The following is a 22657-nucleotide window of genomic DNA, read 5'->3' as shown; positions in this document are numbered from 1 at the left end:
TTTTAAGGCTTCTGTTAACCAGAAAGTTCAAACTAACAGAGAAGTACTGAGAAACTTCTAAAATTTCAGTCCTCAGACTGTCTAAAGGTTCAAACTAACAGAGAAGTACTGAGAAACTTTTAAAACTTCAGTCCTCAGACTGTCTGAAGGTTCAAACTAACAGAGAACTACTCAGGAACTTAGAAGATATCAGTCCTTGGACTGTCTGAAAGTCAAATCTAACAGAGAACTACTGTGGGACTTTGAAAATTTCAGCCCTCAGACTGTGTGAAAGCTCAGGTCCTGAGGACTCGGGAGGTCTGGAGGCTTTGGAAAGTCTTGGAACTGAGGGTTCAACCCTCCAGCACAAAGGCTGAAGTCCAGCCTCCTGAGAAAAACGGTCGAGTCGAGACTCGAGTTAAAAAAAAACTCGAAAATGACAAAAAAGAGATGATAAATGCGCAAAAAAAAGAAGAAATAGTATCTGAGCGAGTAGCTCAGGAGGATAAGAAGAGGACTACCAAGTGGAAGGTCGCAGGTTCAAGACCAGCCACTGGCAGTTTTCTTTCTTTGTCTTTGTCAGGATTTTAATGAAAATTTAAGAAGTGTCTGGTCTTGAACCAGCGACCTGCAGCTCCATAGGCAAATCCTTAACTCACTGAGCTACAGATCAGATACAAAGAAATAAATTCGTCGTCCCTTTGGCATCGTAGTTTCCGAAGTGACCACATGGGTGGAGCCAAGGCGGAGTCTGGGTGGAGTCAGGGTGGAGAGTAGGCGGGGAAGTGGGTGGCGGCCTCCCCCCTCTACTCCCCCACCTCCCTCCACCACCCACCACACCTTCCCCCGCCCAACAAGTTTTTCGAGTCTCCACAAGTTCTTCGAGTCTCCATGGGTTTTCCCGAGTTTCTGGAGTTTCCACCAGGTCGGAGGCAGAACAAGTTGTCATGAAGAGGTGTTGAAGTCGACCAGGATGGACTGACTTTTTACAGCGACTAGAAGAGCAGGTCTTTAACCACCATCCATAAAATCCATGGAGTCGCTCCAGAGAAATGAAGGGACGTCAACTTTTATCAACCTCCATCCAGATGTTCAACTTGATATCTTTGACATTTTTAGCACCACAAACCTTTAGTATCACACTTTATCATTTATTAGGACTTTATCAGAATCCACCAGCAGATTTAGTTTTTGTTGACAAACTTTATTCTTGTCGTCGTGGGACTGCAGTATTTAAAACTGTTCCTTCTATTTGACCTCATGTTTATTAGTTTTAGTGGAGAAAGTTATTTTAGTTGTCGATTAGTCTCTTAAAAACCAAGTAATAAATTGGATTAGTCAAGCGGTTTAAATTTCTTACTTTGTCATATTTTAAATGTGACAGAAAATGGAAAAATAAAGTGTCTTGAGACAATTTGACCTGTAACTGGCGTTATGTAAATAAAATTGAATTAAAATTGTATGTATCTTGTAATGTTGGAGTAATTCAGCCATATATGTTGGAAAACACATTTTCTTTGACCATTAATCTGTTGATTGTTTTCTCCAGTAATTCATTTCTTGTTTTGGTTTATAAAATGTCAAACCCAAATATATTCAGTTTACTGTCATAAAAACCAAAAAGATTTACATTCATGATGCAGGAATCAGGCAGTTTTTCACTTTTTATCTTAGTTTAGTCAGAAACATAGTTGATAATGTGTGAATTTTTGCAGCTTGCGAGCTGTAGAAGGTTTTAATCTTTGGGGCCGAGTGTCAGAAAACATTTAGAAACCAACATCCACGAAACACTCAACAAAGATTTGAACATCATTAAAGGGAAATCCAACTTTTGCATGACAATGTCTAATTAAAGGACATTTATTTCCAATGTAAATGTGTGATATTCATCCTCTGGAGCTTTCTCTTCACATCGTCTTCCACCTGGACTGGTTTGGTCGGGAGCATGTGCAACAAACATTTGAAAAACTGCACTTTAACATCAATGAATGACACTGAAGTTTAATCTCTACATAAATGAGACTGAGTCTGGATGTGCTGCTCTGTCATTAACTCCTAAGTTTAGGGAAAGTTCAAACAAAAGAGGACAGTTCAGATCAGACTTGAGAATGAGCTAAGAGAGTTAGCTTTAGCTGAGCCAAAGAACATGTGGGACGCTAACCTAGCAAACATTTCAGACTTTTCTCTGTGAATTCTGAGAAATTATTTCCTATTTAATGACAGAGCTACACATCTTAACTCAGTCTCATTAAAACAGACTCTAATTCATTGTCATCCATCCATATTAAAGTGCAGTTACCCAAAATGTTTGTTGCATGAGCTCCAACAAAACCTGTCCAGGTAGAAGGCCACTTTGACAAACAGGAAGTGGAAGATTCCAAGCAGATTTATAGAAGGGGGAACCAGACTGTACTAAGTGTGGTGGAGTATAGAGGGGTGTTTTGTGGGTTTTTAAGGCTGATGATGATTATTAGTGAAACATTTGGAGTAGATATTCATTTGCAGTAAATGAAAATATTTAAAATCTTGGAGTTAAACTTAGAAGAACACAAACTCTAACAGAAAACTTTGTTGATACGTTTTTGTTCTGTTTACAGATGTTAAGTTAAAGGAGTTTTACAGTCCAATCACGATGCCAGCTGCCTCTCAAAAGGCTCCTTCATCTGGCAGGTGGCAGCACTTCTTCTGAGGGGAAGCTGAGCTGGTCCAGCAGAACTTTGGAGATGTGTTCCAGTGGTTGGTGGATGTGTGGGGAGATAGAGAGGGACCTTTGAATTGTTCACAAAGGAAAACAGGGAACCCATTGGTAGTTTTAGTTTAGGCTGCTACTGCGGTGTGTTTTTGGGTTTTAAGAGATGAACAGGAAGAGTTTTTTTTCCTATTGATTATCTTTTACTTTGTTCCTGGTTGGAATGTCCATCAATGTCAACATGAAGTTCACTTTTAGTTCTGTTTATTTATTTTGATTTACTAACACCCATTTGTTTTTAACCCCCTCACATGTTGTGTTGTTGTAAACTTAGTCTTTCAAATAAATTCTCGTCTAACCCTCTGGAAACCAACGTTTGTACTGTTTTTGTGTTGCTCCTCACCTACTTCAGACAGCCGGGACATAACAACGTTTTGTGGACTAAAGGCTTTTCTATGACGTTTTTAGAGCAACATGCTACACTATGAGATTTTTAGAGCGACATGCTATACTATGACGTTTGTTGGACGACATGCTATACTATAGGCTTTTTTAATTGACATATTACTATGATGTGTTTTCTGTTTGTGTTTTTTTGTTTTTTAGCAACATATAATAATTTGAACAGTTTAAAAAATTACTATACTTTTACTTGTGCAATGAAATATTATTCTTTTTAGGCAAAGGCCATGTTTGATTACATATAGGCTATTAAATAAATGTTTATTAAAAACTAAAAAGCATTAAAAAATAATAACCAACTTAGGCATTTACTGAGTCACTAAAATAGTGTAGAGTCTACGGCCACATCAGCATTATTATAAGCATCCTCTGGTAAATTCACAGCCATATACTGTAGGAAATCTAGCTGATCTCATCATGATGTCCACTTACCATATGGACTTCAGGAGATGATTAGATGATGATAAACTGTGACCTGCTGGTTGGGTTCTCTCTGTTCTCATATTTCCTCCATATTTGTCTCCTGATGCTGCCTTACTTCAGCCAGTCCATGAGCAACAGAAAACACAGTTTGCCTTGTATCCATTGCCAGGGGTTCCACTCTTCCCACTCCAGTCTGTACATTTGCAAACGTTTTTGCTTCTTTAGACGTGGTGGAGTTTCAGGTGTAGACATTTTTAAACGTGCGGGTGCAGCAGCGTCTGTAACCTGGCAACCAGAGACAGGACCGGACAGGACGGGACACACAGAGACGTCTGAAGTCTGTCCACTGGACCTGGCATCGGGTCCTCGCTGCAAAGGTCCTACGAAGATGAAACTGGCTGCCCTTAATATTTCCTGTTTTATTTTATTCATTATGCAGTTTTGATGAGTGTGTGACAGACGTGTACAGAGGCATTTATGAAAATACGGAACAACTTGCGTCCCGTATTGATTCAATACGGGACGCAACAATTAATTGTCAAATAAAGGACGTTTCTGTATTTTAAGGGACGGGTGGCAACCCTACAGAGCAGTGTAAAGAAACTGGTCACCTAGCAACCTGAATTAGTCTAGGTAACACTTTGTTTATTATGTGTGTTTTCTGCTCAAGTTAATGTCCTGGTTTGATTCATTTTAAATTACTCCTGATCTTGAAAGGTTTTAAACTGTGCAGTCAAAGTAGTTACAACTGTGAGCGAATAGCTTGAAATGAACTGCCCTAGACTGCTCTGTTCATAGCCCACCATTCTTTCAAAGCTGTATCAAGAGTTATTGTGCAATGATAGATAAATGCAGCCCATTTTTCAACTGTTTCCTGTTTAGTATGTGTAACCTCCTCTTAATTTGTTCTAAAAGAAATGTCTAATGAGGCAGTCTAGTCTTTCAGTCAGGTTCAGTCATTTATCCCATTGGTGGTTTGCATTATATAACTTTGTTTTTCTCTGTTCTAGGAACTATTGTTAAATCATCTTTATGTGAGACTTTGTTCTCGTTTGGAGCATATTCTCGGACGCATGCCTCTGGATCTGGACTTCTTAGAGTTCACTTGCACACAAGAACTTGTGTTTTTAAATAATTTATCTAACCAAGTAGAAGTTTGCCCAGCTATTTTAAATGCACTGACACAGCTACACCATCTTATCAGCTCAGAAAAAGAAAACAGGAATCAGTACATTGCAACTGTGCACTCAGAGAGAGGAGCAGCTGGGCGACAAAGAATGGTCACATCCCCAGAGCACCTTCATAACTTACTGGAACTTAATATGTCTGTCTCATGTATAGATAATGGTATCTGTGAAGTATTAGCTGAGTATGTCAAATACTTTTAGATTTTTTTAAGTGGACAGTAGACCTAGTTTCAGTATTTTTTTTCTCACATTAAAATTTGAGGCTATATATAATATATATATAATATCTCAAGAATAATTCAAGATAAAAGCCTGAAATTTTCATTTATTTGTCTTGCTAACATAAGCATATCAGATTGCTATTAAATACAGCGGTGGAAAAACGTTTTTGGACACCTCATACATTTGTGAAATATTGCATTAAGAATCCCTCTGAGGTCTTCAAATGCAATTTCTATTAGTTCAGTCACAGCCATAATACGAAACAAATCCTAAAAAAGTCAATAAAAACTTGAAATTCATTGGTTCCTTAAAAATAAGAAATTTTGAGTATTGGGTCATTTTGGTAGAATTTAGTTTTGTTGTTCATGTAAACAATAAACAAAAAAAAGCATCATTTGTGTTTGTCTAATGCAGTCACACCTTTTGAAACACAAAAGACTTTCCAACAAATATTTTACGATAATATTTGAGATTGTGGAAAATTTTCAAGGTGCCTGAAAACTTTTTTCCACCACTGTATCTGTCAAAGCATGAAAATTTGCCATTAGAAAAATGCCACTATATTCAGAAGGATATATGTGGTCATGGTTCCATTATGCCAATGTCATGTTAATGACTGGATGCAGGGCTAATTTACAAAGAAATTACACAAAACAACATGTCAGGTTTCAAAGACTGGACTTTTCATAGACCCCTTCATTTTTTTCATATTTCAACTCACCCATAATCTGAGATTATTGATCTACTTGTTCAGTATTATAGATTCTTCATCATTGTTCTGAGATAGTGTCATTCAAACAACCTCAAATTTTAATGTGCAAAAAAATGCCTGTTGAAGTAGGTTGACAGTGACAGCCAATTTAAAAATATTTTTTGCTCTGACAGTATTTGGAATACTATATATATATATATATATATATATATATATATATATATATATATATATATATAGTCAACCTATAAATAAAGCCTATAAATAAATAAATAAATATATATGTATATATATGTGTATATATATATATATATATATATATATATATATATATATATATATATATATATATATATATCCCATTCACCAGTGAGAAAATAAAGTCAGTACAGTCCAGTTCATTTTTAACTCCTGCTTTAATGCCGTGATTGCATGTATTGTTCACCAGAAATATTCTTAACTTCAGATACTTTAAATGTATGGCAGAAACACGCATACTTGAGCCAGATAACCTGTCAGGTGAGTTGGGAGAACAGGTAGGGGAGGGAATCCAAAAGTGCACTTAGTTTTGTCAGTCAAGTAAAACTAACTAGAGAACAACACCTAACATATCTTGACTGGCAAGTGCAAATACAGGCCAGGATGTCAGTCTTAAATGATGTGTAGTCCTTGTAATGTCCTGGGAATGTAAGGTCTCATAGCAGGTGGAGGCTGTCAGGTATCTGCCATTCACTACTTCTGTGGAGAGAGTTCTTGGTAGAGTCTCCCATCCAGTCCAGAATTTCACCAGACTGGTCAGTTCAGACGGTGTTGCTATGGAGTGGATTAAAATTGATTAAATAAATGGCTACAACAAATGATCAAAAACAATCTAGGGTACGCATACTAAACAGGAAACAGTTGAAAAAATGGGCTGCATTTATCTATCATTGCACAATAACTCTTGATATAGCATGCTGTGAAAGAATGGTGGGTTATGAACAGAGCAGTCTAGGGCAGTTCATTTCAAGCTATTCGCTCACAGTTGTAACTACTTTGACTGCACTGTTTAAAACCTTTCAAGATCAGGAATAATTTAAAATGAATCAAACCAGGAACATTAACTTGAGCAGAAAACACACATATTAAACAAAGTGTTACCTAGACTAATTCAGGTTGCTAGGTGACCAGTTTCTTTACACTGCTCTGTGACTTAACTGCATTTTCGGGCGCATAAATCACACTTCCACCCATTTGTGCGTTTATAAAATTGTTACTCAACTACCCAGCTGCAGAACGTGCTGTCTGTGTGACCTTATTACTTTGCTAGCGCGGCTAGCGCTGTATTAGCGTGGCTAGCGCTGTATTAGCGCGGCTAACGCTGTATTAGCGCGGCTAACGCTGTATTAGCGTGGCTAGCGCTGTATTAGCGCGGCTAGCGCTGTATTAGCGCGGCTAGCGCGGCTAACGCTGTATTAGCGTCGCTAGTGCTGTATTAGCGCGGCTAACGCTGTGCTAGCGCTGTATTAGCACGGCTAACGCTGTGCTAGCGCAGCTAACGGCATGCATTACAGCTTACTGACTCTCACAAAAACAAACCACATACAGGACAAAAAGGATTAATACACTCACTGAAGCGCCGTCGTTCATGCTGGTAGCTGTGATTGACCCCGGTCTTGTGAGGTGAACCGTCTGCGTCACATGACCGGAGGAGGAGTCCCCCAGATGTGAACAGCGAATTTTTTGACAGCGAATTGTGAACATTGAATTTTTTGATGGCGAATTTTGAACATTGAATTTTTTGATGGTGAATTTTGAAGACATTGAATTTTTAACTGGTTTTTAGAATTTTGATGAGCTAAATTCAGGCATAAAAAATTCACATATGTAATTTTGATGCAAAAAAAAATTATAAGTAAGAAATTCAGCACCTTTAAAAATTCAGAATCTGATGAGTCTGATTTGCTTCCATAATATAGAGCAACTTTAACTAATATAGAGCAACTTTAACTAATATAGAGCAACTTAAATAATAGAGCAACTTTAACTAATATAGAGCAACTTTAATATAGAGCAACTTAAACTTAAACAGAGCAACTTTAACTAATATAGAGCACCTTTAATTCATTTTACAGCATCTTTAACTGATATAGAGCAACTTTAACTAATATAGAGCAACTTTAACTAATATAGAGCAACTTAAATAATAGAGCAACTTTAATATAGAGCAACTTAAATAATAGAGCAACTTTAACTAATATAGAGCAACTTTAATTTATTTTAGAGAAACTTTAACTAATGTAGAGCAACTTTGACTTATTTTTGAGCAACTTTAACTAATATAGAGCAACTTTAATTTATTTTAGAGCAACTTTAACTAATGTAGAGCAACTTTGACTTATTTTTGAGCAACTTTAACTAATATAGCGCAACTTTAATTTATTTTAGAGCAACTTTAACTAATGTAGAGCAACTTTGACTTATTTTTGAGCAACTTTAACTAATATAGAGCAACTTTAATTTATTTTAGAGCAACTTTAACTCATATAGAGCAACCTTAATTGATGTACTGTATATCTGTGCATTGTGTGCTGCTCTTTTTTGTACTGTTTTTTCTGTCTTTGCTGCTGTAACACTGCAGGACCAATAAAGGTTTAATCTACCTATCTGTGTAAATGAACAGAATGTTCCTGTAGATCCAGGTGAGTTTCAGGTGAGTTTCAGGTGAGTTTCAGGTGAGATCCTTATTAAAATCTGATTTAAATGCAGACGTGTAACAAAGCAGAGTAGAGCGTTTCTGCTGTAAATTCCTGAATGCAGAAAACACCCACAGAGGACAGCTGGAAAGTCTGCAGACCTTTAAGGAGACAATGGCGCCTCCTGCAGGATTTATGAGAAAATGCTGCAAAGTTGGAACAAATATTAACATTTCATAACTAAATCTGAAATCCTTTTTCCCTGCTGGTGCTCCATAGTTTTATTTTTGTCCTCTGGAAACACCACAAAAGTAAATATGATCTAAAACGAGTGAAAATAAGAAAATAGGAAGAAATATGCTTTTAAATAAAATTTAAGAAATAATGGTGCAATATAAAGCAATATTAATCAAAAAATGAATCCATAAAAGAAAAGGCTAATAAAATTAGAAACTATAAAATTATATTTCTATTTAGCATATTACTATATAAATTACATAATTATAAATGATAAATTATTACAGTACATTATAATGTTATGTTGCTTTAAAAGCGAAGGAAGAGCACATTTCTTATTTTTTCTTTATATTTCTACTTTTATTAGCCTTTTCTTTTAAAGATTCATTTTTTATTAATATTGTTTTATATTGCCACATTATTGATTTTTCATTTTTTTAAATTTTTCTTTATATTTCCACTTTTATTTTATTCTTTTATCGATTTGTTTTTGTAATTTGGCATTCTCACTTCTCCACACATGGCTGCCGGAATTTTACCGTAATAACAACATTTCTTCTTCTTTTTTTTTTTTTTTTTTTACAGTGTATAAACACAAGATGTATGGAAGTCCATTTCTGCCAAAAAAGTCACATGCTATCTCATAATTATGAGATAGAAAATCATAATTATGAGATAGTAAGTCATAATTATGAGTTTGTATCTCATACTTATGGGATAGAAAGTTATAACTATGAGATAGAAAATCATAATTATGAAATAGTATCTCTTAATTATGAGATAGAAAGTCATAATTCTGACCTTCTATCTCTTACTTATGAGATAGTATGTGACATTTTTTTTCAAATGGCTTAAATGGGCTTCTATAGAGAGAGAGAGGGCAGGACGTCAGAAAACGTTTGACTGAAAAACAAACTACATTTCCCATGAGTCAGTAGGACTTTGCGCAGACTCAGTGAGAGTCATGACGCTGATGTTGTGCTAACCGGGTTACTGTGCCGCTTTGTGTCGTCCTAAGGCGTGAACAAATCCACGTCGCAGTGATGTAGCTCCCTCCAGAGGGACTCTACCCCGCTGTGAGCTGCTGCCTTCGGCTCATGTTTCCCTCCTGCCGGCCTGAGGACCGTCTGTGACCCGCCGTGGCTCCGTCTGTCCGCCAGCTAAGCTAACCGGCTAAGCTAGCAGCTAGCTCAGTAAACAAGCCGGTGTGAGTGTGCGATGAGCGGCCGTTTGTTTGTGTCGTCCCGGTCCGGTTTGTAACTCTGCTAGCGCGTGTCCGTGTGGTCCTGAGCCGAAAACAGCGAGTCCTTCCCCCGTATGCTGGTGCTGCTGTCCGGCTAAGATGTGGCAGAGCGTCGGGCTCACGCTGCTGGTCATCGTGGCCACTCTGGTGTGTGCGCTGCTCTTCATGCTGTTCGGTGAGTTAAAGGACAGAAACCTGGACGAGTTACCGACAAAACCCACTGACTGACCGGACGAGTTACCGACAAAACCCACTGACTGACCGGACGAGTTACCGACAAAACCCACTGACTGACCGGACGAGTTACCGACAAACCCCACCAACTGATCGGTGACTACTTTAACTAGTACCGGGTTGTTGTTCTACCGGCACCACCGGCCTGGATCATACCGGTTTATTAGTGAGAGAGGCTGCTAACTAGGCTAATTAGAGGCTAACAGGCTACTTAGAGGCTAACAGGCTAATTACTTTAACTAAAATAGAGCAACTTTAGCTAATACAGAGCAACTTTAACTATTATAGAGCAACTTTAATATAGAGCAACTTTAATATAGAGCAACTTTAAGTAATATAGAGCAACTTTAACTAATATAGAGCAACTTTAACTCATTTAGAGCAACTTTAATATAGATAACTTTAACTAATATAGAGCAACTTAAGCTTAAATAGAGCAACTTCAACTAATATAGAGCAACTTTAACTAATATAGAGCAACTTTAATATAGAGCAACTTTAATATAGAGCAACTTTAACTAATATAGAGCAACTTTAATATAGAGCAACTTTAACTCATTTAGAGCAACTTTAATATAGAGCAACTTTAACTCATATAGAGCAACTTTAAGTCATTTAGAGCAACTTTAATATAGAGCAACTTTAACTAATATAGAGCAACTTTAATATAGAGCAAGTTTAACTAATACAGAGCAACTTTAACTAATATAGAGCAACTTTAACTCATTTAGAGCAACTTTAACTAATATCAAGCAACTTTAATATAGAGCAACTTTAGCTCCTTTAGAGTCGCCCTACATGTCCGGTCAGCTGTTTTCAGTCTTTAACTTTAGTTTCTATTTTTATCCGGTTCAGAGGAGGACTGGCTGCTTCTCTTTACCAACTGGAACTGATCTGATCTTTAGACCTGCAGGGAAAACAACCGGTTTGTCTTAATCTAGACATTTAGTTCTTCCCTTAAAACAGCTGTTGAGTTTCCAGGTGTGAAGCTGTAAAGTCATGGAATAGATTAATGACAGCATTTGAAGCAAAGCTGCAAAGATTAATCCATTAGTTTGAACTATTATTATGATAATTAATTGCTTTGTTGCAAAAGATTCTCTGATTCCAGCCTGTTACATGTGAATATATTCATTTTTTTCCCTCTTCTCTGTGACAAAAAGTGACTATCTTTGAGTTATGGAACAAACACGACACTTAAAGACGACATTCTGGGCTTTAGGAAACACAGACCGACATCTTTCACCATATTCAGATATTTTATAAATTTTACAAAAACGGATTAATCAAGAAAATAACCGACAGAGTTAGGGGGTTAACCCAATAAGAGTAAGTGGCTGCAGGTCGATACAAATGTTTGGAACTGATGCACATTTGCAGTGAATAGTTATATTTTATTTAAAGTTTATCAAAGTTAAACTCAAACACTAAACCTATTGGTTGTACAGATGTTTAGTTATAAGAGACTTCAGTGTTTCTAGGCTGTAGTTAGGACGTGTCAGATATTCCTGTGGGTGGGACTACAGATAGAGAAGTACAATGTAGAATATTGGATCTGACGATTGATGAGGCTGATAATCAGTTTGCTGTAGTGATTTGTCCCAGAGAGGACCATATATTCCCCTAATCTGGATCAGTGAGTCTGAGTAATAAGAGTCGTTTATTGCTGCTGTCTTTGTTTGAAGTGGGACTGAATTAGGAGTCGTACCGTAATAAATGAGTAAATATCATATTACTTGTGCTCTGAACTGAATATATTTTTCTCCAGGAGGTCAAAATTGTTCCTGAAAATATCCTAAGAGCTACATTAAGTGATGTTTTGGGTTAGAGGTGGCAAACATAAGGTCCTCGGCCCAAAAGCGGTCCTCCAGAGGGTCCAATCCAGTCCTCAAAGTGTAAAAATTCCAGAGAAGACATGAACTGCAGATTGTAAATTAGTAAAACTATAAATTTAACATCATTTCTAGACCATGACAAGTTGTTTGGATCATAAAGTAAAATACTAGATTGTTCGTTGTTCTTTTGTCGTTTTGTGTCTCATTTTTGTAATATTTTGTCTTGTTTTTGTTGTTCTGTCTTTTTTTGTCTGACATTTGTCGTTTGTCTCATTTTTTACTCGCTTTGCGTCTTGTTTTTGTAATATTGTATCTTGTTTTTGCTGGGTTTTTTGTATTTTTTTGATGGCTGATTTAGAGTTTTCTTGTTCAGCTTTCTTTGTCTTTCTGTATTCTTGTGATTTGTCCCGCTGTTTTTTAGTAAGAAAGTAAGAAACGATAAAATGAACGTGGTCCATCTAACGTTTTTTCCTCCTTCCATCCTGCAGGTTGGTATGTCGTCTGGCAGCTCTTCCTGTCCAAGTTTAAGTTCCTCCGTGAACTGGTGGGTGACGCCAGTACCCCGCAGGCTGAAACTCAACCGTCCGAAACCAAGAGCGAACGTTCGACCAGCGCCCCGACACGAAACCGTCCCCGGTCCGCACGCCAAAGAGTCGCTTCTCCAGAAATCCCTTCGTAGATCCTTCACGTCATCGTCTGAGATGTTCCTCACCGACCCGACACTACACAAGGACCTCACCTCACCGGGACACTTTACTCTGACCAGGCAGACCTCCTGGAGTCAAAGGGAAAAGCCATTCGTCTTCGTTACTGTCTGTCTTTCTGTGTCCTCTGTTCATATGTCTCATAGAGTGTAGTGAGTCCTCAGAGGATCCTCCCGGTCCTCAGAGGATCCTCCCGGTCCTCAGAGGATCCTCGTGGTCCTCAGAGGATCCTCAGATCTTCCTGCTGTAGAGGCGGCCGACCGTCTGAGCGGCCGAGTTGCTTCCTGCCGCCGCTGAGAGCTTCACTCTCTCCTCTACATGTTTTAATCATGTATTTTTAGCAGACAGCAGTTAAAGATGAGCTCCTTGGTTTTAGCGACAGAAGAGAAACTGAAGCAGCGATTTGTACAACTGACAACTAAACAGAACAAAGTGCGATGGAGGGAACGTCGTGCTGTCCTGTAGGTGTTTCCTCACCGACTAGATTACGCCCAAAGCCTCAAAGGATGATGACGAATGACTGGGCTGCATTCCAGATCAGTGAAATGTGACGTGTTGTTTTCTTGCAACTTCTTCTTCTTTGTCTTCTTTTTCTAGATTTATACTTGAAGAGTCAGGAGAAAGTTTCAAGGAAATGAAGCGGCGTTTAGACGCTAGCCGACCTCTGTCCGAGCGACTTGGTCTGAATCCTGTCCCCTCCCGGTGCCTCCGTCTGTACCAGTGCCTGTCTAGATGGCATCGCTGTTGCTTACTCGGCCTCCTTTTGTACCGGCGGTGGTTGGAATCCTCGCCGACACTGTTTCTGTAACACAGTCCCCCTCAACGTACAGCTCATGTAACGCTCGCACCTTTTATCATTCAGTGGAGCTGTAGCTTCAAATAAATAAGGCTGTAAATAAAACCGTCTTGTTTGTGTGGTTTGTGGAGAAGTTGCTGTTTTTGTCCAGCAAATAGACACATGACATTTAATAATAATAATGATAAATTTTATTTATGAAGCGCTTTACAAGTAACTCAAAGACGCTGTACATAAAATACAATAAAATAAAACGAGTTATAAATAAAAACTGTTCATTTAAAATCAATAAACAGTAAATCAAATTCAAGATAAAATACAGTACAGTACATTTAGGAGGACAAACACCTGAGTTCTGGGAAAAAACTGAAACTAAAATAACTAAAAAAGCTGAAAAATAACCCCAAAAAGAGCCAAATCTAGCCTGAAAGGTTCAAATATGCCAGCAAAAGCATTCAAAATCACCACAAAAAGAACAAAGTTCATCACAAAAAATACCAAAACTACCATAAAAGAGGTGAAATTGCAACAAAAACTCAAATTTGGCACAAACATGCAAAACAACTAGAAAAACACATAAAATCATCCCAAAAAGAGGCAAAACTGCCCTGAAATGTTCAAATATGTCAGCAAAAACATGAAAATTCACCATAAAAATGGCCAAATTTGCCACGAAAAGGACCAAAGCTACCATGAAAATGGGTGAAGTTGTGACAAAAACTCAAATTTGACACAAAAAATATGCAAAATAACCACAAAAAGACACAAAATCATCCCAAAAAGCACCTCAGAACTTCATCAGTCCAGCACATCCGAGTTCTGGGAAAAACTGAAACTAAAATAACTTAAAAAAGCTGGAAAATCACCACAAAAAGAGACCAAATGGCCAAAAAACGGGCCAAAATTACCACAAAATGACCAACAGATTCTAAATGACAGAAATGATGCAAAACAAAAGAGTTTCAGCCCAAAAGTCCTTCTTTGGTTTGAACACCAGGTGGCGCTAGTGCTCTGGTAGAAGACAAACATCCTGGCAGTCTGCAGCTCGTTCAGGATTTATAATTCTGTTTTCTGTGGTTTTAATCAACTGCCTTCATTCAAGTGCTCTACATGAGTAGAATTATTAAACTGTTGAACTTTACTTCAATATTTAGATTTTTTACATGTTCCAGGGGAAATATTGTACTATTTAACTGGTTTTATTTGGCAGCCATATTTATTTGGAGGATAAAGATTAAACACTGAGCATTTCAGACATGTAATACATTTACATAATGGAGTGATTCTGGTTTATACAGCAATAAATAAGTAATAAAATCCATAAATGTAACTCTGCAGCTTCATGAGGACATGTAGTTTCGATACTATGAGTCCATTTTGCTGCTAAAACCTCCAGTGAAGTAAAATGAAAACAGATTTTACACTTGTAACAGTGCTTTGTTTCTGCCTTTACTAAAGTAAATCATCTCAGAACTTAGTTTATGGTCCGCTGCTGGTCAGAACAGATCTGAGAGTAAAGATTTTACTTTTTAAGATGCGTAATCCGACTGGTTTGCAGTAAAGGTTCTGTTCTGAGAGGAGACAAAGAAGCTCGTGTTTGTTCGTAAATGAAGTCCAGAGAGCAGAAAATGAAAATAACATTTAGGATTCGGGTTCATGAAGTTTTTCTGTGCAGCTGGTTTGTTTTTCAGAGCAGATGCTGAAACTTACAGCAATAAAATATTAAAAATAAAACAAATAGGAACAGAAAAGCACATGTCTGAATTCTGCTAAACCATTTTAGCTCAAACTGCTGCCATGAATTACTGTCCTAGAATTAACCCTCAGTATGTAAAACCTGAACCAGGAGAGTCAAACTGATCCTAGTCCAGGTTCCACATCTAGTCCAGTCTGATCTCCAGTAAAACCAGTAAAACCTAGAAATAACCACAACTCCTAATGGTTCCTTTGTTTTAGTGCAGAAATGTTCACAATTCAGGAATTATCTTTTTACTAAACATCATGAACAACCTGAAATTTATGAAGAAAAATAAATTCAGTTTCATCAACATTCATTCTCAGTTTATCATTTCCACATTACAACTTCCAGATCACAGAGTGTCTACAAAGGAACACAACATTTAGTCACCTGGAACTGAACCAGAGAGGATTTACTGGAGGATCACAACCACAAAAGTCAGACAAAAAAAAGACAAAAAAACAACAAAAACAAGACAAAACATTACAAAAATGAAACACAAATGGCAAAAAATGGACAAACGACATGAAACAAAACAAAAAAGATTAAAAATTACACAAAAACGGTACAAAGTGACAAAAAAATTGACAAACAACACAAGCAAGACAAAAAATGACAAAACGACAAAAACGCTACACAAAACAACAAAGTGAAACACAAAATGACAAAAATAAGACAAAAAGCACAAACGAGACAAAAAGGAAACACAAAACGACAAAAGTGAGATGCAAAATGACAGAAAAGTAGACAACACAAGCAAGACAAAAATGACAAAACAATAACGATACACAAAACAAAGAATCAAGCAAAACGACAAAAAATGAGACAAGAATCAAAACAAAAAAAGAGACCAAAAAAATCTGACAAACAACAAAAACAAGACAAAAAAATTACATACACGAGACCAAAAATGACAAAAGTGAGAAACAAAACGGCAAAAAACACAAAACAACATAAACGAGACACAAAGCAGCGAATAAAGCAAAACACAAAATGACAAAAGTGTGACAAAAAGGAAACACAAAACGACAAAAATTAGAAACAAAATGACAAAAACACGAGACAAACGACAAAAGTCAGACAAAAAAAGACTAAAAACAACAAAAAAAGACAAAATATGACAAAAATGAGAAACAAAACAATAAAAGAACAATGAACAATCTAGTATTTTACTTTCTGATCCAAACAACTTGTCATGGACTAGAAATGATTTTAAATTTATAGTTTTACTAATTTACAATCTGCAGTTAATGTCTTCAGCAGTTAATGGGGAGATGTAATGAATGTGAATGTAATTTCCCACACTATGTGGTCAGTGAACGCACCACTAGACATCACGAGAGTTGTTGAGCCTTTTATGGGGATTCTGGAAAGTTCGAAGGCAGCTCACCAATAAACCACCAGCTCTTGTTCAGCACGTTTTTCGGTGTGTTAATTTTATGTCAAGGCGACATTACAAGCACCTTTTCCATGTAGGCTGCAGTGATCTTGTATTCATCACCAAAATGTTGTTCCAACAGATTCTTTGCCATTTCATAACCTCTGTCAGGTGGCATGTGTTGACAGCTATGTACTAAGTCTCTGGGCTGACCCCTGGTGTATTTATCGAGGAAGTACAAACAATCACCTCTGTTGCTCGTGTTACGCTCTACACAATGTGCAAATGCTCAGACAAAAGTTCTATACTGGAGAGGATCTCCATCAAAATATGGAATCTCTCTCGGTGGCAGCAGATGAGAAGTTTGTTGCTCCACTAGCAATGCTGTTCTTTCATTTTGTCTTTGCAGTAAGTTGCATACAGTTGATGTTTCATCATTGTTTTGAATACAAATATTGGTTGGATTGGTTGACTGCTCAGGAGGGTCAACAGGAAGTTTGCTCAAGGGTTTTCTGTATTGTTTCAATTTATTGTCCTGTTCTGTATCCCAGTATACATGCTGTTGGTACTGTTGTTCTTGCCAAGGTGGTTGTTGAATGGGTGGTTGCTGAATGGGTGGTTGTTGAATGGGTGGTTGTTGAATGGGTGGTTGCTGAATGGGTGGTTGCTGAATGGGTGGTTGCTGAATGGGTGGTTGCTGAATGGATGGTTGCTGTGATTCAGGTGGTTGTGATAGGGATGGCTGGTAATCCTTGGCATGAGGATTGAGTGTGCCTGAAGGTTTCTTTGGCCTTGTTCCTGTTCTATAATATGAGTCCATTCCATGAGTATGTGGTTGATGGAGCTTGGTGACTGGGGGGTTTTAGTACTGCTACCTTAGCCTCAGCAGCAGCCAGCTGTGTGTCAAGTTCCAGCATTTCCTTCTTCTTTCGCAGCATTTCTTCCTGTTCCTCCTCTCCCTTAAGGCTGCAGCACGTATAGCAAGTGCAGCTCTCTCTGCCGCCGCCTGGAGGCGTGCTGATGACGTTGAGGATCTGCTGGATGTGCTGGATGATGATTTTGTATGACTTTTCCCAGTAGACCTTTTACTGCCCACATTAGAAATGCTGTCATGGGGATTAATTTCATATTCCACGTCCTCCTCATTCACGGTTTCCACAGGTTCCCGGCCATCTGCACATTTTATCCATTTTTCCATGTCATCAATAAATTTATCAATACTGAGCATCTTTGCTTGAATCCATACTCCGTGTTTGTCCTTTTCCTCCGGAGGTAATAACGGTAAAAGAGACTCATGTGCCTCTCTAGCTTCCTTGCATACATGCAAATATTTCTGAAAGGAGCATCGCACCTCTGTTTCACATCCTCCGTCTTCCATTAACTCGCACATTACCTTTTGCAAGTTACTTGCCTTATTTAGTTTGGAGGCTCGAACCTTTTGTAGTGTGATCAACTTTTCCATTAAGGCCTTCGGGGTTAGTTTGATTGTGCGTTTTTTAAGGACTTGTGTTTCCTTTCCACCGTTACCTGTCGCTTGCGTGGACTGTGTTTCAGCCGTGGCTTCAACCAACAAAGCTTGATCATTTGTTTCACTCTGTACATTTTCTGACTCCATCGTCACACAATACCCTCAAATTAAATATAATAAACACCACCTTTCATTGGATCAGTTACACCAGACTTTTTTTGTTTCAAGTTTGAATCACAAATACCTTCACCCATATAACACACACCTCAGTTCACAAATAGAACAAGTCACAATTATTTCAGTTCGAGTTCAGTTCGATACCAATGCATTGGATTTGTCTCTTTCCTTTTATTTCAGGAAAACGGCCCTGTGTGTGCACACAATTGTTTATAGTTAATTATGGCCATGTGTTGTGTTGGTAGCGCAACATACCTGTTGTCCATACGCTGTATGTGCCGACTGTCCGTGTCCAAACCAGCGCTTACCGTCGTCCAAACGATGCGTGCGGGCGCTTATCTGAAGTAAACAGCAGGCCGAGCAGCGTCGTCCTCACATCCCGCTACACAACGCGGCTCTGGATTGCTCCGATCCAGCGATGTCCTCAGCGATCGGCAGTTGTTCTGTAGGACAATAAATCCAGCGATGTCCTCAGCGATCGGCAGTTGTTCTGTAGGACAATAAATCCAGCGATGTCCTCAGCGATCGGCAGTTGTTCTGTAGGACAATAAATCCAGCGATGTCCTCAGCGATCGGCAGTTGTTCTGTAGGACAATAAATCCAGCGATGTCCTCAGCGATCGGCAGTTTCTGGAGCCTGAAACGTCCAACGTTGATCCTCTTCCTGGTTTTAAACTTAATAGTTCATGTTCTCAACAATAAGCCAGTTTTCGACTTTTTGTAGTGACTTTACCTGTAGTCACTGAGGTGGCAGTTAGTGTCCTCCAGTCTGACGCGTGCGGCTTCAAATTAAAACAGTGTCTCTGCTCGTTTTACTGGATGTTTCTTTTATTGACGGCATTGCAGCTAAGTTATCATTCAGTCAACATTAAGTTTCCAATAAACCAAAATTATATAACCTGACAGCATTCACCTGCTTGACACGGCGTTTGAGCACGGTCGAAAACTGTTCGGCTTCCCTCTCCAAACTGCACACCTGCATTCATTCATTCATTAGCCATCATATATGCAGTCCACTTCCAACAGTGGGCAACCCTGTGGCTCCTAAAGCCACACCCACACAGTCATACCGACACTATCAACAATCAAAACAAAGTAACCATATTTTGGCTCCAACAATGTTTTTTACTTGTGACTGAGTATTTTCTAATGAGGGCCCATAATAAACTCTAATTAAATGCAAAGAATTAACGGCTGTAGATGATTTAAAGTGCAGTAATGGAGACGTTCCTCTGGTTCCAGATCATCCTGCATCCATCACTGCCTGGAAACATGCAGAGGATCAGCAAACATCCCAGTGGAGTGACTCTGAGATGTGTTGGTTCTAATGAAGGAGCCTCTCCCTCTGATCTGACGACGTTCTGAGCTGTTTTCAGAGGAGGAGGTCCTGCTGAGCGACGAAGCTGTAATTTCAGAGGCTGCAAATACTTTACAGGAAATGATTGTGGTGAACCGAGGAAATGACATCGACTCTGCAGCTCCTCGCTCTGTTTTATTTAAAATGAGGCTTCTCTCTGCTCCTGTTGTTGGCTGAAGGTTTGACACATCACCGCTCACTGTCAAAATGACAAAAAAAAAAACCGACAAACACGCAAGCAAGACGAAAAGGAAACACAAAACGACAAACACATGACACCAATGACAAAAGTAAGACAAAAAACAACAAAAATAAGACAAAATATTACAAAAATGAGACAAACAACACGAAACAAAACAAAAAAGAGACAAAAATTAGACAAAAAAGTTACAAAGCAATAAAAAAATGGACAAACGACAAAAACAAGACAAAAAAATGCTGAAAACGCGACACAAAACAATGGATAAAACAAAATACAAAATGACAAAAGTAAGACAAAAAACACAACAGACAGGTGAGCAGACAGACAGACAGACAGGTGAGCAGACAGACAGACAGACAGGTGAGCAGACAGACAGACAGACAGGTGAGCAGACAGACAGACAGACAGGTGAGCAGACAGACAGACAGGTGAGCAGACAGACAGGTGAGCAGACAGACAGACAGGTGAGCAGACAGACAGACAGACAGACAGGTGAGCAGACAGACAGACAGGTGAGCAGACAGACAGGTGAGCAGACAGACAGACAGGTGAGCAGACAGACAGGTGAGCAGACAGACAGACAGACAGACAGGTGAGCAGCTGTCTGTCTGCTTCCTCTGTTTCTCTACAGGTTTCTATCCTGACACCTGTTGGCTGTTTATCCAGACGGTGTCTCATGGAGCTGACCTCAGAGCAGCTTCAGCGTTACCGTGGTGAAGCAGACAATCGTTTATGGGATGTTTGGCCGATGGGAGCTCCTGCTGGAATGAGTGTTGTGTCCTGAGCAGATGAATTGGAGCTGCCAGGACTAAAATAAGTCATTGATTCACTGAGCTCTCCTCGACTCTCAGGCTTTCATAGCAGCCATAATAAGTTGTTTTCTCTGACTGACTGAAGGATCATCATCACTGCAGCTGAACACAGAGAGAGTTTACAGGAGCTAGAATCCTAGAATCAGCTCCAGGTAAAAGTTATTTTAATAAAAATAGTCGATGAACTGATATCTACTTCATGATGATGGAGAAATAACACACCTACCTTATGATAATGCTAACAATCTGTTTTTCATTACTCCGCCAAGGAAGGCAGCGGTCTGTCTGTCTGTCTGTCTGTCTGTCTGTCTGTCTGTCTGTCTGCAACATCACGCAAAAACAGACCAACAGATTTGGATGAAATTTTCAGGGAAGGTCAGAAATGACACAAAAACCAAGTGATTAGATTTTGGCAGTGAAACATAAAAATGACAAAAAGACAAAAAAATTACACCAAAGAATGCTGAAAATTAAAAAATAACACAAAAACACCAAAAATGACAAAATTATGCCAAATTTAAATCAAAAATAATAACAAAATAACAAAAAATGACAAGAAGATGCTTAAATAAATTTTTAAAAATGACACAAAAAGACAGAAATTCTGATAAATGATGTCAAATTTAACGCAAATATGACAAAATGACAAAAATGACCCAAAAAACATAAAAATGTTCAATTCATTTTGTGGAAAACGAGTCAAATGATGGTTAAACGCTCCTGTTTGTACAAAAAATAAGTAAAAAATGACGATGCTAAAATAACACAAAAGACACAAAGAGATGCTAAAATAACTAAAAAAAAAACACAAAAAGGATGCTAAAATAACACAAAAAATACACAGAAAGACAGAAAAATGACACAAAAGTATGCTAAGATAAGACAAAAATGACAAAACAATGCTGAAATAACACAAAAATGACAGAAAAAAACACAAAAATCACAAAACAAAATAACACAGATTGACAAAAAGATGCTTAAGTAAATAAAAAATGACACAAAAACACAAAAGGACACAGAAATGATGAAAAATGATGTCAGATTTAACACAAAAATGACAAATGATGCAAAGTGACACATAAGTTTGGTTGATTTTGTGTAAATGGCCACTGATCACTGGAGTAAGTGGAGGATGGTTTCAGGCCTAGTTAGCGTTAGCATGTAGCTGCAGACTAGTAGTGGGTGAAATAAAGACGCTGAAACAGTTTGTAGTTTTCATCCTCTCTGCTGAACCTCTCAGGCTTCCGTAGAACAGAATCTATTGTGGATCTGACGTCTCTGAATGAATCCTTTCTGAAAGTGTTTCTCTTGTTTCTCATCTCCCCAGAGAGGAATGCAGAGCAGAATAACAACAGCCAGACTGAGCTGGAGGACTTTAATGAGGTTTTCTGACTGGAAGCTGAAGGAGGTCTGGAGTCTGGAGCAGCTCCTCCTCAGGGAAAGAATTAATCACTGAGAAAATAACGGCTGAAAACACTGAGGATGTTTTACTGCAGCTCCTCCTGTCATCAGCACCTCTGATCAGCACTCCAGGAGACCATTCTGATCATTACTGGGGGACTTCTGGGTTCTTTTGGACGTCTTTTGACTCATTCTGGACATTTTTTGAGTCGTTCTGTACAAGTTTAGGAGAAAAAGGTCATTGTGGGTGAACTTTAAGGCTCATATCAGCATCAGTTTGTTCAAAATGAAACAAAAGTCGTCCTGAATGACTGAAAATGTGTCTAATGTGCTAAAATTTGTCCAAAAGGAGCCAACATTTGTCCAGAATGACACAGAAACAGTCTAGAATTACTCAAAAATGGTCAAAAACAACTTGAAAAATGTCCAAAATTATTTCAAAATTTGTTCAAAATGAACATATTTGACCATTTTGGGTCATTGTGGAGACGTGTCTGATCACTTTGGGGGAATTTTTCTGGTTATGTTGGACGTCTTTTGACTCACTTTGCACATTTTTTGAGTCATTCTGGACAAGTTTAGGAAAACAGGTGATTCTGGGTAAACTTTAAGGCTCATATCAGCATGTTGGTCGGTGGTTGGTCAGAACTATTACAGATGGAAGGATCATTTTATACACATTTTGGATTGTTCAGGTTAACAGAAACCTCTTTAAAATGGTTGAAAA

At 38.3% G+C, this 22657-nt stretch overlaps 1 protein-coding gene and 1 long non-coding RNA gene across 2 annotated transcripts; one reads left to right on the top strand and one right to left on the bottom strand.

Moving 5' to 3' along the window:
* Positions 1–6071: 6071 nt before the first annotated feature.
* Positions 6072–9538, bottom strand: LOC129350722 (uncharacterized). The gene is made up of 2 exons (XR_008604208.1): positions 7286–9538; positions 6072–6487 (listed from the first exon to the last, which is right to left on the bottom strand). It is a non-coding gene; the product is annotated as an uncharacterized LOC129350722 (long non-coding RNA).
* A 65-nt stretch (positions 9539–9603) lies between these two features.
* Positions 9604–13503, top strand: smim13 (small integral membrane protein 13). Its single transcript, XM_023296756.3, has 2 exons — positions 9604–10004; positions 12387–13503. Exons 1-2 carry the CDS (start codon positions 9929–9931, stop codon positions 12575–12577), a joined length of 267 nt encoding a protein of 88 aa, XP_023152524.1. The 5' UTR covers positions 9604–9928; the 3' UTR covers positions 12578–13503.
* The last annotated feature ends 9154 nt before the right edge of the window (positions 13504–22657 follow it).

The sequence above is a fragment of the Amphiprion ocellaris genome, chromosome 15 (genome assembly GCF_022539595.1).
Source record: "Amphiprion ocellaris isolate individual 3 ecotype Okinawa chromosome 15, ASM2253959v1, whole genome shotgun sequence".
NCBI lineage: Eukaryota > Metazoa > Chordata > Actinopteri > Pomacentridae > Amphiprion > Amphiprion ocellaris.
Note: the sequence above shows the minus strand (reverse complement) of the source record. Positions and strands in the feature narration are given on the sequence as shown.